This window comes from Mastacembelus armatus, chromosome 7 (assembly GCF_900324485.2).
Source record: "Mastacembelus armatus chromosome 7, fMasArm1.2, whole genome shotgun sequence".
NCBI lineage: Eukaryota > Metazoa > Chordata > Actinopteri > Synbranchiformes > Mastacembelidae > Mastacembelus > Mastacembelus armatus.
In genome coordinates, this window is record NC_046639.1 from 25,328,442 (window position 1) to 25,346,817 (window position 18,376).

General features: G+C 43.5%; 1 protein-coding gene across 1 annotated transcript; it reads left to right on the forward strand.

Moving 5' to 3' along the window:
* Positions 1-949: 949 nt before the first annotated feature.
* On the forward strand, positions 950-15,912 carry kif5aa (kinesin family member 5A, a). Its single transcript, XM_026331957.1, has 29 exons — positions 950-1,278; positions 4,149-4,236; positions 4,329-4,402; positions 4,540-4,644; positions 4,783-4,831; positions 4,924-4,979; positions 5,069-5,156; positions 7,297-7,421; positions 7,516-7,620; positions 8,360-8,508; positions 9,156-9,304; positions 9,410-9,588; positions 9,793-9,861; positions 9,953-10,159; positions 10,460-10,606; positions 10,709-10,897; positions 11,015-11,132; positions 11,276-11,337; positions 11,548-11,657; positions 11,858-11,959; positions 12,130-12,190; positions 12,317-12,388; positions 12,849-12,953; positions 13,239-13,455; positions 13,647-13,821; positions 14,107-14,186; positions 14,361-14,400; positions 14,652-14,737; positions 15,394-15,912. The coding sequence occupies exons 1-28, from the start codon at positions 1,150-1,152 to the stop codon at positions 14,728-14,730; spliced, it is 3,129 nt and encodes a 1,042-aa protein (XP_026187742.1). The 5' UTR covers positions 950-1,149; the 3' UTR covers positions 14,731-14,737; positions 15,394-15,912.
* Positions 15,913-18,376: the final 2,464 nt, after the last annotated feature.

Below are 18,376 nucleotides of genomic sequence, written 5' to 3' on the forward strand. Positions count from 1 at the left end.
TGTGCCTTGTGCTGATTTCTGTTCAGAAAACGACATGAGCAACTTGGCATTCGAATTTATAGGATCTCTGTACAATTGGCGAGTTTTGAAAATCTACTTTATATAAAGCTGATTTAAGTATTATCTAAAAATGAGCCAGTGTTGTGATGCAGATAAAGAATGTTTCGATTTAATTTTCCTCTTTTCTCCTTTGCAGCATTGTGCAGCCTTTATATGCAGCTCTGTGTGCTCAGTGAGTGTTTTCTGGATGTATACAAGTATGAGAAAGGTGTTATGGTAATAAAATGTATTTTCAGTTTTGACAGGCTGCATCACCCCTGCCTCATCAGACCCTTCAAGGCGAGGCCTGCCCTCATGTTTTAATCCAGAACACCTGCTGCCTTTCCATAATCGCTGCTTACACCTTCCAAGAAATGCTACCAGGCATCCAAAGTATGGCTGTGATTAATTGCTGCATCAGCGGCCTGTTGGCTGCTTTACAGAAACCAGTAAATTATCCTTCATTTCACTGTCCGGATGTGACGCCGCAGCACGGGGCTGTGGTTTCCGGCCGCCTGCCTGTCAGGATGCTGAGCCAGTGATGCTGAGGCTGTGGGTACCACTTTAAAGAAACGGATGCAGACCACGCCCTTCCTCGACCCGCCGACAGGGGGCGCTGTGGCGACTAAACCAGGCCGATCGTCAGCAGCTTTTCCTCACTGCCCTTCCAGCACCGTCTCACCTTCAACCGGCAAGGCGAACATCCATCGCCGCACCCGACACAGACAAGAAAAACTCAGAGACAGCGTCAGATCAACCATCAGGAGGAGTCGAGCATCATCCGGGTCGATTGTTTTAATGATGTAGGGCATCGTTTTGCGACTTGACATCTAATTCAGCCTGCCCCCCCTCACTGCGACACGGAAACACCGTCCAGCTGCGCACAAATAAATCGCAGTCTCTCTCGGCTTGTCAGGTTAAATCCGTGAAAGCCGTTTATTGTCGTCAGAGTCGTGTCGGCGAAGAAGGGCGAAGTCTGCGCGCATCCTTGGTCGTTTATTCCGACGGTCAGATCAGGCCCCGATCAGCGTCCGAGCGCATCCAGCCTCAGCAGCATCTTTCCTCCCAGCAGAAAGCATCAGCATCCTTCCTCCTCGCTGAATCTGCGCAATGGCCGATGTCCCAGCGGAGTGCAATATAAAAGTGCTGTGTCGCTTTCGTCCTCTCAACCAGGCGGAGATTTTACGAGGGGACCTGTTTCTTCCCAAATTCCAAGGAGACGACACTGTCATCGTCGGGGTAAGCAAAGGGAGGCGCTTTATTGTGCACACAGGCCCCTCATTAATAAATCAGCTCCCCGGCCTGGGTCTGGGCTGTGGGTTGGCACACAGGCAGGATCGGTGCAGCACAGGGGGTACACCACCCAAAGTCTGGCTTTAACCTGACGTGAGAAACTAAAAATACGCGTCATGTTGTTAAAATAACACAAGCAGGCCTCTTGGCTCAGCTGACTGGGGTCTGCACTGAAACAGAAGAACACTGAGATCACTGTAACATTAAAAATATTTGAATCTGGAATCATGGCAGTGTTTTTCTGCAGGGAAACATGTGGGTCAGGGCCGTGTTTAGACTCATATTGATTCATTCCCGGTGTTTCACTGTAGTTAACTAGTCTGTCAGTCAGCTGATTAACGTCCCTCTTGAGGAGGCTACAGGGAGCACCCTGCAGCAGCACATTTAATGGATCCTCAGGATTCTGCTGGATTCTGTTGGTGTCTGGGTTAGTGGACAGATGTCAAGGTCAGCTGAAGTCTGGTTGTGATCCTGGGGGTTTATGTTGAGGTTTGGAGACCTGGTTGGACCCAGATCTGATGACTCTGCATGTCCTGTTCTTTGTACATGTTTGTAATGGTCACACATCGTCTTTGCACAGTCTGTGACCAGAAAACATGTAGTGACTCACATGTTTTTCTGTAGACTCAGAGCTGGTTGGTCCACCTGGCTGATAGTTGTACCGTTCATACAAACTAATACTGAAAGTTCCTCCAGCGTTAATGGAAATGTCTCGACCTGAGCTTCCTGTCTTTAGGCTCAGCATGACGCTGGACAGTCGACTCAGAACCTGATCTCTGTAATTGCCTTCAGAGAGGATCGATAATCACCCAGTGGGCTCGTACATCACAGACTGGCCTGCTTTCTCCTTCCTCCGTCTCCATCCATCCCTCTGACTCCATCTTTTTTCTCCATTTGTTGTTTCTCTCTCTCACTTTTGTTTGACTCCCACCCCCATCTCTCTTTCAGTCATCAATCTCTATTTTTATGTTTCCCCCAGGGCCTCCGTCCCCCACCCCCACCCTCATCCTGAGTGTCTCTCTCTGTTGAATCACTCTGTCATGGGGGTGGTCTGCACGTGACTCAGTTTAATACGGCCGATGTTCTATTGTGTTGCATTGTGGCCTGTGTGTCAGATGGGACGGTGTCTGCAGCGACTCCTGTCAGAGCTGAGTCACTCGTCTGCGTGTGATGTGGAGGAGCTGATTTTGAAAGAAACAGAACAGATTGTGTGAATTTATCCACCAACATAAACACAAAGATAATGTATCAATGCTTCAGATGTTTATAGCTCTTACAGGGTATAGGAGCTTCAGTTGTGTTGTATTTATGGACCTGCTGAAATACACATTGGAAAATGATTTGCTGTCTGGGCATTAGGTGAGATGACTGGTATAACTCTATGCGTAGCTTAGCTTAGCTTAGCACAAAGACTGGAAGCGGGGGGAAATAACTAGCCTGTCGCTGTCCAAAGGTTCAGAAATCTCATTATCACCTCGAAGTTGCTGGAAACACAGTGGAGGCTCCAGGAGGTCAAGACAATTAAAAACACAGATCATTTCGACCTGAGAGTGTTCCCACATCCTTCCAAGGTGATTATTCCCAGTACCAAACTGATCAACACACCAGATAAACAGCCTAAATTAGGCCCTTTTAACACTTTGTTCCCAAGTGAAACCAGATACAAGTTGTAGCTCCTGTAAAATCTGGAGTAAAGTAAATGAATTGTGTTGATATTGGATTTTATTTCATTATAACTACCAGTAAATAAAAAGGACACGCCCATTCTGCCAACACTTTATTAACATCTTCTCATCTTTGCAGATAATTAATATTATGTACTGAACTATTACATCATCTGCCACATAACCACGTGTAAAACCACATATTGCAGACATTATGTTTTATGCTGAGTCAGTCTTACAGATGCTTTTAGGCAGATTTTGTTCCCATTCTAAAACCAGGCTCTGTTAAACCTGAGTAAGAGCTCATTTTGACTGACAAGCTACAGCAGGGGGCAGCAGGGAGACGTTGGTGCTATTGTTAATGGACATATGGCTCAATAATGAAAGGCCTGTATTGTCTTTCATGTGGCTTTGGTCTGTTTGGCTTTGTTAGATGGGAGAGAGGAGAAAGAGCATGTTTTTAAACAACCTTGAGACATTGTCCGAAGTCACCGGGTCCTGGATGAAATATGGCTCTGACCAGCTGGGAGCAAGAAGCACTGCAGAGCTGGCTTTGTCATCAGCTGCTGAGCTCATCTGTTTCGTTGTGTACTTACTGTCTGGTCGATAAGAGGAGTGTTGTACAACCCAGCCATCTCAAAAGCATTTTCAGCACTATTTACAAACTGGTATTTACGTCGCTTCATGCAAAAACAGCTCACATCAAAATCTGTTCATGTTTTTACCTGAGTGGATGAATTACCCGCTCCTCCACGGCTTTATGAAGTTGTCTTTGTGCTAATTAAGGTTTGCTCTTTACTCTTGATTTTCATGACCAGGCACGTGAGGATGAGTCATTGACCAGTCATTCAGTCTCTGACCACCTCTGACGTCACTTCCCAAAGCTTGTACAGATGCATAGCTGCAGGAAAAGGTTTTTAAAAATGTCGCTTGTTATAGATTTTGTGTCAGATAATAGAGTCTTGCCTCACTCCACCCTCTCATCTGAGATGGTATCTTCCAGCTTGTGATTGACTGAACACACCAGATCCAGGTAATCGGCAGTGGGCAGGGTGGGGACAGTTGGAGAACAAGCCCCTTAAGGAACGTGGGTCGTGCATCCTCGTCTTATGCCTTTTGTTAACCATTAGTTTGTTTTCATGGTCTCCACAGGGGAGGTCCTACGTGTTTGACCGAGTGTTTCCGACCAACACCACCCAGGAGCAGGTGTACAACACCTGCGCCAAGCAGATTGTCAAAGGTGTGGACGAACAGTTCCATTCAACATACTCGAAATATTTCAAAATGTATGTGCTGTGGTCTGATTTGTCGTTTGTTTGGTTTTACTGGTAGATGTGCTGTGTGGATACAATGGTACTATCTTCGCATATGGACAAACCTCCTCCGGGAAAACTCACACCATGGAGGTAGAGTTCTTAGAGCAATTCATTTGGTTCCTAATCTTAAAGCATTATTGCATTATGTCCTCATTAGGCCTGGATCCTGGATATCTGTCGTCATCTCAAGCCCAGTTATACCTTTTATCTGTGACTTTGTGTTTCAGGGCAAGTTGCATGACCCTCACCAGATGGGCATCATTCCTCGCATCGCTGAGGACATTTTCAACCACATCTTTGCTATGGATGAAAACCTGGAATTCCACATCAAGGTGTTTGATGAGTTAATGTCTTATTTTGTGTCGTTTTTCTCATGTTACACTAAGTTGGTATGTGTTAACGAAATGCTCATATTAATCTGAACCACCTGTCAACATGATGATTAAATTAAAGTTACATTTCTTTAACAGGTTTCCTACTTTGAAATCTACATGGACAAAATCCGTGACCTGCTGGACGGTCAGTGCTGACGACAGCTACAGACATTATTTTGCCTTTCCAGCAGCATAACTTCTGAAATACTCATCATTTTAATTGTTCTGTTTTTTTAGTGACGAAGACCAACCTGTCTGTCCATGAAGATAAGAATAGAGTGCCGTATGTCAAGGTTTGTGAAAGCAGGTCTTCAAAGGTTGACGTTAGAGATCAGATCATTATTAAGCCCGTCTCATTTTCTGCCTCTTCTTCTCTGCTCAGGGATGCACTGAGCGTTTTGTCTCCAGCCCTGATGAGGTTATGGATGTGATCGACGAGGGCAAAGCTAACCGCCACGTTGCTGTGACCAGTGAGTCTTTGTCTCTGCTGATATATCACCACACCATTTTTATCAGTACTTCAATTTAACAATCTGTGACAGAAATCTGATATTTAGTAAAAAAAATCAACCAACAACCATAACGCTCACAACTTCCTGATGCGTGAACAGACAGCTGAGTGCACGTGGCCTGTAGTCGGTTCTTCTTTTGTATGTTTACATACGATTCCTTTGCTCTGAGATGGGCAGAAAGTAAAGAAGCATCTCAGTATCTCAGTGTCACAATAACTCCTGGTAACAAACATGAACAGTTAATGCTCTCTGCTGATCTATGAACCTGATCTATGAACCTGATCTATGAACCTGATCTATGAACCTGCTCTATGAACCTGCTCTATGAACCTGATCTATGAACCTGATCTATGACTTCTTGTGACTTCTCTCTGCTGACTCACTCGTCCGTGGTCCAGTAATAACGTCTGACTGATGCCTCTAATGCTTCTAGTTCATTCCAGTGCACAACAGCAGCTAAAATATCTTACTGGCACTATTTTCATGTTTTTTAAGTGAATCAGATTTCTCGTCTGAATGAGTCTCTTGTATTGCAGTGTAGGTGTATCAGAAGGCAGACATACAATAAAAAAAGCTTTTCCCAGGACCCTACATTCATCTATTATTTCTATGGTGGAGTCTGATGCTGACTCACAGCCCTGAAATCGACTGCAGAGCGAGTTCAGATGAGCTTTGGGATTCAGTGCTCCACAAAAACACCCAGACTGCTTTACTGTAATAAGTCTCAACCTCTAAAGTCCCTTCTTCCTGCAGAGTTAATGCATTTTTGTGCCTCGGTGCTCACTGTGTTGGCTCATTTTCACAACAGGCTTTCTATGAATCAGGAAAACTGATCTTTTTATTTTGGCCTTTTCTACAACTGGACTTTACTTTGTAGTTAGCTACTGCAAACCATCAGTGTCGTAGCACTAGAGCTGAAATACATTGAATGGTCCCTACATTAATGTTCCTGTGTACAGTAGCTTCCTGACAGTCACGATCTGACAGTCTCAGCATGCAGGTAATAGAACTTAGATATTTGTTCAACAGAGTTTGAATGAATCAGCATCACGTCTTCATCTGCAGAGGGTTTTTCCAGTTGTGCAAATCCAGTAAAATGTGAGAATGTGTGTATATATATATATATATATATACAAATGAAACTGTGGTACACACCACTATAAAAGAACGTGGCTGTTTTAAATCGTCTACCTACCTCGGGTACTGAGCTGTGACCTGCCAGGCAAATAAAACACTGATCCATCTCGTACACTTCACACTGAACTGCTGCTATACACTTATACATGTTCGTTTAAGCAAAAACTGTCACTTTAATGGGGCTGTTTAACAGCCATGCATAGATCGTATCAGGACTGCAGATTTTATGTGCACATATTGCACATTTATTAGAAGATAAGACAAACTTCTACATGGGGACAACTTAACGAGGTCTTATCTCATTTAGAAATCACCCATAACAATAAAGCTTTTTAATGCTGCTAATGTAATAACAATCACATTTTATGGTTCAGCCTTGAAAACTGACGCAGCAGTGGATCCGATTTGCTGAAAGGTGTGTTCTCCAGCTGCACAGTCTTCTCTATTTCATGTTGATGCCTGCTGACTCACAGTGCTGCAGAAACGTGTGCTGATCGCAGACTAATAGGGAAACACTGCAGACATCGAGCTGATGTCCTCAGATATCATCTGCAGAGAAACCTGAACTTTCTGTCCAATGAACAGGGACATTTAGATCAGCGCTGAGGTTAACATGAGTCGCTGCAGTAAAAGTTCAAGATTTTAAATGTGCAGAGGAATGACTTGAAATACAGTATGTTACAGTGACAGCATTTATGACTGCAGTCATGTCGAAATGAAGGATTCATTATTCCTGGGCTGCAAATGACCGTTTTTACAGTTTATTCTTCATTTTAATTTTCCTATCAGGTATAAAGTGTCTACTCTGGTACATAGGGAACCTTTGGTGGACTGGTAGAAATCAGTTAAATGGCACTAAGTTATTCATTCAAGCTATAACACTTGTTTTTGTTGGCTTCAGAAGGAAAACCTGTCTGCCCTCTTCATCACTTTGCTTGTTGTGCTGCCTCTTTTTGTGCAGACATGAACGAGCACAGCTCTCGCAGCCACAGCATCTTCCTGATCAACATCAAGCAGGAGCACGTGGAGACCGAGCAGAAGCTGTGTGGAAAACTCTACCTGGTGGATCTGGCTGGAAGTGAGAAGGTAAGAGACAGAGTCCGGGAAAAGATTGTTGCTTAGGTCGACCCCTGAAGATTTAAATATGCATCTCTTGGGCTTCACTCGTCTTTTTTTGCAGGTCAGTAAGACTGGGGCTGCAGGAGCCGTTCTGGATGAGGCTAAAAACATCAATAAGTCTCTTTCTGCTCTGGGAAATGTCATCTCTGCCTTGGCTGAGGGCACGGTGAGCCTTTCTCCCCCTACTTCCTTTAGTTTTAGAGGCAATCAGGTTGGGGCAGAAATTTAGATTTACAGTAGAATAAATTGGTAAAATTATTTAGAATATTTATTTATTATTCTGTCCAGTTTATATTTGTGCCTTTTGCGATTATCTCAAATGTTTTGATATAAATGTGAGCTTTTTACGGGGCTGATACAAAGTAGTTGATATATATATGGGTTTTTTTTAGAATATGGGGATTTTAAATCAAGTGAAAGATGTTTAATTCAAATTTCTACAGCTGAGAGGACGTTCACCAGGACAAATAACCGTCCTGTCTCATTTCAAACACGGGGCTACAGGGGCTTTCTGTATTTCCTGTGGACAAGTTAATGAAATGCATCCTGCCCAGTACTCACTGTGCACTACTTTCCTTGCTGCCAACTCAACACATTAGGCCAACAGATGTCAGATCTGTTATAGGATTAGTTGGATGCAGCAAAGTCAATCTGCCTCTTGTGGCAGTAGATTTGAAGGTTGTTAGAAACAAAAAAATAATTGAGATAAATTGGAAAGAAACATTTTTTCCACTTTTTTTAATCACTGCAGGAACTAAACGAATCATACCCCAGGTCTTTCCTTTACATTTGTGATTTGTTTCCTGATCTTCTTCCTTTCTTCTCTTGTCCCTTCCTGTATGTTCTTTTCTCTCTCTCTCTCTCATTAACTCCTCCTCCTGTCACTGTCTCCTTCTGTCCTGCAGAAAAGTCACGTGCCCTATCGTGACAGCAAAATGACCCGCATCCTGCAGGACTCCCTTGGTGGGAACTGTCGCACCACCATGTTCATCTGCTGCTCTCCCTCCAGCTACAATGATGCCGAGACCAAGTCGACTCTGATGTTTGGGCAACGGTAGAAACATATGCTGATACAGCCAAAGCATTTTTTAAATGTATATTAGAAAAACAAGCCACATATGTTTAGAGCTTTCTCACATGAGTGAACAAAGTGTTTATCTTTCTGAAACACTATGGTGTCCTACTTTGGGTCTGGACTACTAACATCCTCACATTTCCAAAGCAAAACTACATGCCCACACAAAGAGTAATAGAAAGAGAAATTAATCTGTTTTAGAGTGAGACCAGGTCGACTCTGGTGTTTGGGCACATCTGTGGATTATAGCTGAGATTTTATCCCTTAAACAGCAGGAAAATCACAAAATGTCTGATCATATGTTGCCTCATTTTGCAGCGAGGGATTTTACCCCTCCAAAGCAGGGCAATGAACTATTTTGGGTATGGCCTAAAATCCAAACAAGATGCACGCTGACATTCACCGTTTGGTCATAATGTATTGTGTTTTACACTATTTTATTATGTGGCAGTAATGTTCTTTCAACAGAGAGGAATGAATCACTTCATAAGGCAGAGGAACCAAATTTTCCCCTTATCTTAATTCCCTTTCTTACTTAAGTTTGAGGTGACAACAGACAGCAGAACTGTTCATTTAACATGAACACTGGTCCTTGTCCGGTCTGTGTCTCTTTGTGTGTGTCACAGCGCCAAGACCATCAGGAACACCGCCTCCATTAACCTGGAGCTGACGGCGGAGCAGTGGAAGAGAAAGTACGAGAAGGAGAAGGAGAAGAACAAGACCCTGAAGGACACCATCCAGAAGCTGGAGACTGAGCTCAACCGCTGGAGAAATGGTGAATCTCATTAAGCCTTTCTTTCATGCCTGCATTGTAAGTAATAAATACATTATGGTCATTTCATTGTTTGTGTCCACTTTGGCCTTTCATCCCTCCCCTCAGGTGAGGACGTGCCTGAGATGGAGCAGACTACATCTGAAATAGTGACCCGTTTCGAGTCCGTGGAGGAGCGCCCCATTTTGGATAATGACACCTCCTCTATTGTGGTCCGCATTTCTGAGGAGGAGCGTCAGAAGTATGAGGAGGAGATCCGCAAGCTGTACAAGCAGCTGGATGACAAGGTTCAAATAGATCAATGTGCACGTTATTTTTATAACCAAATAAATAAGAGGATGCTCTTTGTAAACATCATGCACTGAAATGTAATCAGAAAGCATCAAAACAGAAAGGACAAATAAGGACAACAGAGATGGAAACCTTGGACATTTATACACTAACTATACGTGTATTTTTGTGAGTTTGATATTTATACTGTGTCTGTAAAGGATGATGAGATCAACCTGCAGTGCCAGTTGGTGGAGAAACTGAAGCAGCAGATGCTGGACCAGGATGAGGTTGGTGTATGCTTCACAGATTTACAGAACACAGACTCAGAACTCCATCGCTCTGAAACATTCACATGCTGACATGTTTCCCTCCCTCCAGCTCTTGGCATCATCTCGCGGTGACGGGGACAAGGTCCAGGCCGAGCTCGGGAGGCTGCAGGTGGAGAGCGACTGCGCCAAAGCTGAGGTGAAGGAGGTGCTGCAGGCTCTGGAGGAGCTGGCCATCAACTATGACCAGAAGAGCCAGGAGGTAGAGGAGAAAGGCCTGCAGAACCAGCTGCTGGCAGACCAACTGGCCCAGAAAATGGTACGTTATGAGAGGAACGGTGTGACTTCAAGACCGACAGAAGATGTGATTAAAAACAGAGACAGGAGGGGGAACAGAAGGACAAGCTCACATGCCTGCTGTACTACAGAGACAAGCACCCACTGTAGCATCCTGCAGAAATGATACGACAATAAATTACTTTGCTGTGTGTCAGCTCTGGGTCTTTACCACACTGTGGCCTATTGTGGTGTAGAGCCGTTGAAGTTAAATGATTGCTATTAGCATCCTGATTGTTTTAAATGACCATAACTCAGAGTCTGATACTTTTCTCTGTACCAGGCCAGTCTGATGGAGCTGGAGGCGGAGTTGTCTCGTATGCAGGAAGTGAGCAGCCAGCAGAGGAAACGTATTGCTGATGTGCTCAATGGTCTGATGAGGGACCTCAGTGAGTTCAGCAGCATTGTGGGCAACGGGGAGATCAAGCTGGTGAGTTGGATCCCAGTGTTAAAAGAAAAGTTTAGTTTAGATAGAAAAGGTACCTAAACTGCAGGATAGTGTGTGATCTTAATTTCCTTCTCCAATATGAAGCCGGTGGAGATCAGCGGTGCCATCGAGGAGGAGTTCACGGTCGCTCGCCTCTACATCAGCAAGATCAAGTCAGAGGTGAAGAGCATGGTGAAGCGCTGCCGCCAGCTGGAGAACATGCAGCTGGAGTGCCACCGCAAGATGGAGGAGACCGGGAGGGAGCTCTCCTCCTGCCAGCTCCTCATCTCTCAGGTGAGGGAAAGAGGGAGAAGGACAGGAAGGGAGGTTTGTTGTGACAAAATGTGAAAAGGTGGAGGTGACTGTGGGTGGTCATGGTTGTGTTATGTGGTGATATTTTTATTTGCACAGCATGAGGCTAAGATCCGCTCTCTGACGGAGTACATGCAGAGTGTGGAGCAGAAGAAGAGGCTGCTGGAGGAGAGCCACGACTCCCTGAGTGAAGAGCTGGCCAAGCTGCAGGACCAGGGTACCAGGCTCATCACATCACACGCAGAAAAACCCTGTCATGAAATTATTAACAGTTAACAGTTAAACAGTTAAAACTCCTAACACTCATTTCATACATTTCTGCCCTAAGCTGCTTTTTGGTTCTAACTCTTCTTCTACCAGATAACTCCCTGCTTGAGGAGAAGGATGGAGAAAAGGGTGAGACTGAGGATGGAAGTGTGAAGGTAAGATGCCTTGTCCTTTTTTTATAGAGCGTTCTGTTTCAGTTCATTCTCACCCTGTGAGCTGTTACGTGACAAACTGCCTCGATTCTTCTGATGACAAACTCTCTTGTTCCAGAGGATAATCTCAAACAAACAGATGGTGTAAATGTATTTACTGCAGGAAACAACACCTCAGAAGTGACACTGCACATTTGCTCTTTTCGTTCTCAGAAGTCTCTTCGCCAGCAGGGGGAGTCTCACCGCGGCCTCCACCACAAGCAGCTGGCCCGCCTGCGGGATGAGATCAATGAGAAGCAGAGGATCATCGATGAGCTCACCGAGTACGTGTCCATCTTCCTTTTGTTCTACCTATTTATGCATTACCACACACACATTAGTCCACGCCTTGGCATTAATCAACACTCCATGCTGTTCTCGTTGCTGTACTACGAACTGTTCTTTGCTGGATGTTCCTTTCATTCTAAAATCTTCCATTTCTATTTGTCCTCCTGGACAATCTGCGGGTTCTTCGCACCTCCAGTCGTAACTCCAAGCTGGAGCTGGAACTGGCTCAGGTTCGTGCTGACTTTGAACGTCTGAGGAGTCAGGACAGCACCAAGAGCGAGCGCCTGGAGGAGCTCTCGTAAGTGTTGGGGAGGTCCAAAAAAAAAAAAGTCTTGACTGCATGTGTGGGCTGGAAATGAGATTTTTCTATTAAATTCCACTCAAATCTCATCAAACACATATTGTAATGTCCTGATGTATATTGAGGTATTGTGCTATTTACAATAATGGTTTTTCTGTTTCTGGCAGATTCCTGCATGAGCGTCATGAGCAGACTAAGCAGGACTTGAAGGGTCTGGAGGAGACTGTCGTGAGTAAAATATCATCCGTCTACCTCTCTCACCCCACATCTTAGAGTCCTGTCTCAGCTCGGCCTGCTCTCTAGCTCTGTATCCAGTTTTCTTCCTCACCTGCTCTCCTTCTGTCCGTCCTCCAGGCCCGCGAACTCCAGACCCTCCACAACCTGCGCAAGCTGTTCGTTCAAGACCTCACGTCGCGGGTTAAAAAAGTAAGCAGCTTAAAGAAAACAAGACTATGCAGTGATTGAGGATTGTTTTCATGTTTAAGGGGATTTCATGGAATACTTTATATCACCTTAATATTCCTCAGGAAACAGTAACAACATCCCCCATCCCTCTGTTGTCCTTGGCATTTTGATATTATGTGTAGTGTGTTAAAGATCCAATAGAAAGGTCGGGTAAGGTCAATTATCAATATTCACAATACTGGACAAAAAAAACAATCTGCTGACTGAAACAGCTCATGATGCTGTGTGTGCTGAAACGGGTCCAGAAGGTTCAGGTCAGAGAATTATTTTTATTTTGTTTGACAAAAACTTAAGACTGAGTTTGAAAGCCAGGATCAGTTTGCAGTGGACCTGTGAACCTGTGAACTTGTCACGCTCAGACAGTGCAGCAGCAGAAAGTCTCCTGGTTTTTATTATAGTTTTGATGTGGTCTCCTCTGCAGAGTTCCGAAATGGAGCCTGATGATAGCGGGGGGTCTTGCACCCAGAAGCAGAAGATTTCCTTTCTTGAGAATAACCTGGACCAACTTACAAAGGTTCACAAACAGGTGAGAAACCCACAGAATATAAATATCAGACTGAATTGTACTTGACCCCAGTCCTGTTCTCACTAACTTGTCATATTAGATGAATCCTGTTAATTCTGTCTGAGTGGCACCATATTACCTAAATGAGTGGCAGCAGTTTGACTTAACTACTTAAATCGTGTCCTGAAATGTACTTTGTTAAATATTTTTCCGTGTTTTCTTTGTTCTGTTTTTCCTTGTGTCCCTCACAATGACTTTATTCCATCTATATTCCAACTGTCCCCACTGTTTCATCATTTTTCCCAGCTGGTTCGTGACAATGCAGATCTGCGTTGTGAGCTTCCAAAGCTGGAGAAACGGCTTCGGTCTACTGCTGAGAGAGTTAAGGCCCTGGAGACTGCACTGAGGGACGCCAAGGAGGGCGCCATGATGGACCGCCGTCGCTACCAGCAGGAGGTCGACCGCATCAAGGATGCCATGAGGGCCAAGAATGCCCTGAGGCGCCCCCATGCAGCACAGATCGGTACTGCACTGATCATTGGATTAGTATTATTGTCTTTCTCAATGAGGAATGGGAATTAAATGTAAAATATTTTGAAATGCAGCATATTTCTGTGTTTTATTTGACCTACTTATTCCTCACTAACAGTGGCCCAGTTTCATCACACTACCCACCTTATCCTACCTTGTTTTATCACTTTACCATCCTAACAGCCAAGCCAGTGAGACCAAAGCAGTCGACAGTTTGCTCCCCCACAAACCCGTTCTACAGCTACATGCGCGCCACTGAACACGCCAACGCCTACAGCAACGCCCTCTTCCACAGCAGCATGACACAGCCCAGCTCCACCAGCGCCAACTGCAACCCCAACTCTATCCAGAGCAACACGTGAGTTTAAACCTCTCCTTCCACCTTTTCCAGCCAGACATTGCATGACTTAAAGGTGCAATGTGTAATATTTAGAGGGATCTATTAGAGTATTGTATCTGTTGCATTTTCTTAATCTTAGAATGAGCCTCAATTCACAGAGGCAGCAATGTTGCACCATAATGTTTCTACAGAAGCCCAGAAAGGACAAACCAAACACCGGCTCTAACATTGCTCATGTTAGGTCCATCCACAAATTACTGGTTTGTAACATCACATACTGTGTTTCTTCTTTGTTTCTCCCAGAGTTTCCACAGCACTGGGCTACAGACCAGGGAGATATAATGGAGACATACTGGAGTCCTACCCACTGAACATTGACAACGGTCAGTGTAGGAGCACACACATACTGCACCTGTATGCAAACCAGTAGTCACAAAACTATATATGCATGTACCTGGACACACATTTCACTCCAGAGAGTTTCAGACATTTATTGTTATAAATTATTATTATTATAGCAGCAGTGAGGCAATTAACCAGTGTTTTCTTTCCAACAGGTAACAGCGTCAGTGAAACGAGAGACATCAATGACAACAGGTAAGAAATCTTGCCCAATATATTCATTTTTAGCCGCATAAGAAAGAGTCGATATGTGTCGGAACCTGTGAACTGATTTGAAATAAAAATTCAAAATGTTATGTTGTTAATAATTCACTTTTGGCCCGTATACTTAATGGGAATGTTATGAAATGCAGTGTCCAGAGGGAGTTACAGGAAATATTGTGAATAATAATTACATTGATTGTTTGTGAGTCATGTGTTTGTGTTGTTTGTGTTTGCATTACCAGGAGTGATGTTCACTGTGGCAGCGAGGTGGATGATTCAAACAGACACTACATCATTCAGCAGGAGACCGCTGCAAGTTAATGCCATGGTAAATAACAAAGTACACTGAGTTATGCAACACACACACACACACACACACACACACACACACACACACACACACACACAATAATGTAAACAAAAGTTACAAATGTCAACCAAAGTCATATTGGGATCTCTATAGTGCATGTTACGACCTATCAGTTTAATTATTCCTGCAAATCTCAGTTTTCTCTCATTAATGAAGGATTTAGACAGTTTTGTCTTTTTGCAAATGTGATAATGATCATGCAGCTAAATCTAAAAATGAGTCAGATAATCAGTCTAGACTTGTTGCCATATTTTGGGAAATACACAGCAATCGTGTAAATGACACTTCTGTTAACATGTTTTTTAAGAGAAGACACAAAGCGTTCCTTGTTTTCATTACCCTTCAGAGCTAACATTGAAATGAACAGTAACAATAGCAGAGGATGGTTGTGGTTCATCTACCTCTGGGTTACAGGCCCAACACACTTCCACTGCTTTGAGCAGAGAATCTCTGGCTATGCTGTCGGTGTAGACACAGTGTCAATGGGGAACTAAGGAAATCACTGCTGATTACAGGCACCAAACTACACTACTATCAATCACTCAGTTGATATGACCTTAAGCTCATTTACGTGTTTCTCCAAACATCGACTCTCTTTCATTTTCTCTCTCCAGAAGACGACCAAGCACTGTACCTGTCCACGGACGCCCTCTCTCCCATCTGCATGCAGCCTGTCTCCCAGCCCCTCCATTGCATCACTGATGAAGCAGATGATGATGATGATCTCTTTCCCTGTAGTCTTCTAACTAGATGAAGTCCCTTCTGCTCCTATGGTGACCACTGTCACACACAGGGTCGGGGTCCAGTCCCTTCCAGTTCACTCAGCGCAAGTAAAACGTGTTGTAACAGAGCGTCCACTTAATCAACTCATTGAGCCCTTAACCAATCAAATGTCACTATTTCTCACCGATGGTGGTTACGTGCTGAGTTGAACTGCAGTAGGACTGACCCCATCCCCGATTACTTAGTACACACATGTTGTAAATATAGTGCTGTATACTCCAGTAGAGGTTTTTGACCAGCAGCTGTTTGTGTGTTTTTTAAGGGCATCATGTGGATGACATACTATAGGCAGCCATGACCTTTTCCTCTGTCGTAAATAAGAGTATAGTGTGTAATGCCAGCTTGTCACAGAAGACCCACACTGCGTGCATGTCACTTAGCGGGTTAGCTTTCAACACATCCTTGCATGTGAATCCAGTCAGGAGACGATCGACTTCACAGAAAGAGAGAGCTGGTTTTCCTTTATCCTGGTCTCACTGATTTACATTTTCTATTTTAAAGTAAATTAAAGTCTGAGACTTGGGTGTTGTGGTTTTACCACAGGAAAAATAACACACACACACATCTGGGTCTGGCTTCAGTTTAATAGACCTCAGAAGATAAAATGTGTGAGGGAAACCCAGCACAGACTTGCAGTGTGTATAGCGGAAACCTTTTGTAATTGCTTTGATAACGTGTTGTTGTAGATGTACCTTCCGACCGTATGTTTCAGGTAATGCTGCCCACGTGTATGTAATGTGGCTTCCTCCCTGCATTGCACCCGCAGCTTGTGAGTCTTCTTACCGAGCCTTAACAACAGCTGATTTATCATGATCAAACTAACAGTCGTGTGCATACATTTGTAATTTCTACCTCTAGAGCTACTTACTGTACACTCATCACATTGTACTAAGATATCGTCCTTTCGGATAAGCACCGACCTTTTGAGTTTCTAGAGAAGGTTCAGTACACCAACAGCTTTAAGAAGATTTAAATGCTCTTTTTAGAGCAGTAGTTATATCCTTCTGCAAGCTCACTCGTATGTTTTCTGTTTCCATCATATACCGGATCAGAACTGGGAGGGGGAAGAGTTCCTCCTGCAGTAAGTAACAGACAGCCTGGGCTCACCACATCAGGGAGAGTCAGATCATGTTGAGTTAATTATCAGAGGAGAAATCGACTACACTGCTACACTGAAGTTCAAACATTTTCCTGCGTCCTTAGTCTCCTAATTTAATATGTAATATGTTACTTTCAAACACAAGTGTAGTAAACGTTTTAACACTGTATGGACGCTACCGAGTGATTCAGTGTTTCTTCATCAGATCCATCAAAGGTCCAATGTTCACAGAGTGACTACAAACTGGTCCCCGGCTGAGCAGCCACCAGTCTGGGACAACTGGGACAGAAGCTTGTAGTTTGATGTCAAGTCATGCTGTTATTTTTCTGTTGGAAATCCTGACCAGCCAATCAGGAGAGAATAAAGCAGCATGTCTTTGTCAGGTATGGAGGAGACAGATGTGTTCAGACTGAGATAAAGGCAAAGTGGATTCATAAATGATTTGAACATAAAAAGGTGAGAGCAAAGTCGTTTTGATTTGTATCTGTTTTGTGTTTAACCTTTGACCGTGTTTATTTCGTTGGTCTCTTACTTGACTTCATTTGTAAAAAAAATCTAAACTCTGTTCTAAATGAGCATGGATAGGAACTCAGTGTAATCCTCCCAGGTTTTCTTATCCTAAAGAGCCTCATTTAGGACGGACCCGCTCGGTCTTGCGTTCCTTCTGGCATTAACAACATCTCAGGGCTTCACATTCACAGCCACCGTCACTGTCTTCCTCATGGACCTACACGTATGTGATCGCCAGTGAACAATCAGGCCAGTGTCTGTTATCTGAGGCTTAGCGGAGGAGCGGGATGATAAATATTTCATACAGTAAATATCAGAATTTCATGCATCTCCATTTTAGCACATGATGAAATAAATAATCCCTCAGTTGCACCCTGGTCAGCCCCTACTGTATGTGTCCTAGACGTCCCTCTATTTGACAACATGTTTTAAATCCAATACATTTAAAGGAGGGGGAATTGTGTACTATATTGTCAACTGCTATTCCACTGTCTCATTTCAACATACTGTATCAAAAAAAACATGTGCTATATATTGTTAATCTTGTAAGTAAAATAGCGTGCCATGACATAGTAAAATGCAAAACAACGGCACACACTAACTTTGTTAGAAGAAATGTTTGTTTTATTTATTTCTGTATGCCTATATTGTAGCATCAACATGATTATGTGAAGAATCACGTGCAAATTTTCTGTATATACAGAATCATCACTATGCTGTATGTGAACCATTGTGTTGTAGTAAAAAGTTCAATAAACTTGTAGAAAGGAATTTGTTGAAGGGAATCATTTGGGATCATCTGAAGGATCATCTGAAAATCATAGATGATGGTTCACAAAAAAAGAAAAGTGCAAGAAATAGACTTTCCCTGAAAACAGCGCCATCTAGTGGATGGGAAACAAAATTATAACAATGAAAAAAAGAATTTATTGCCTGACTAGCTAAGTTAATTTCAAACTTTAGAGGGAATAAAACATTATAGGGAAATTCTCCAAACACAGTGACACTGCACAGTTTTTCAATGCAAGAGCTAGAAGCTGAAGAGAGGGAATTAAAACATCTGTACTCCAGTGCAGTCCAGCTGTTGGTTTTCCAGCAGGGGCTTGGCTATAATGTGATTGCTATCAGTAGCTGCTGTGGAGTCTCTGTTGTTGATGCAACCTCTGACCTGGAAACAAGAACAGGAAATGAATTTTCTAACCATG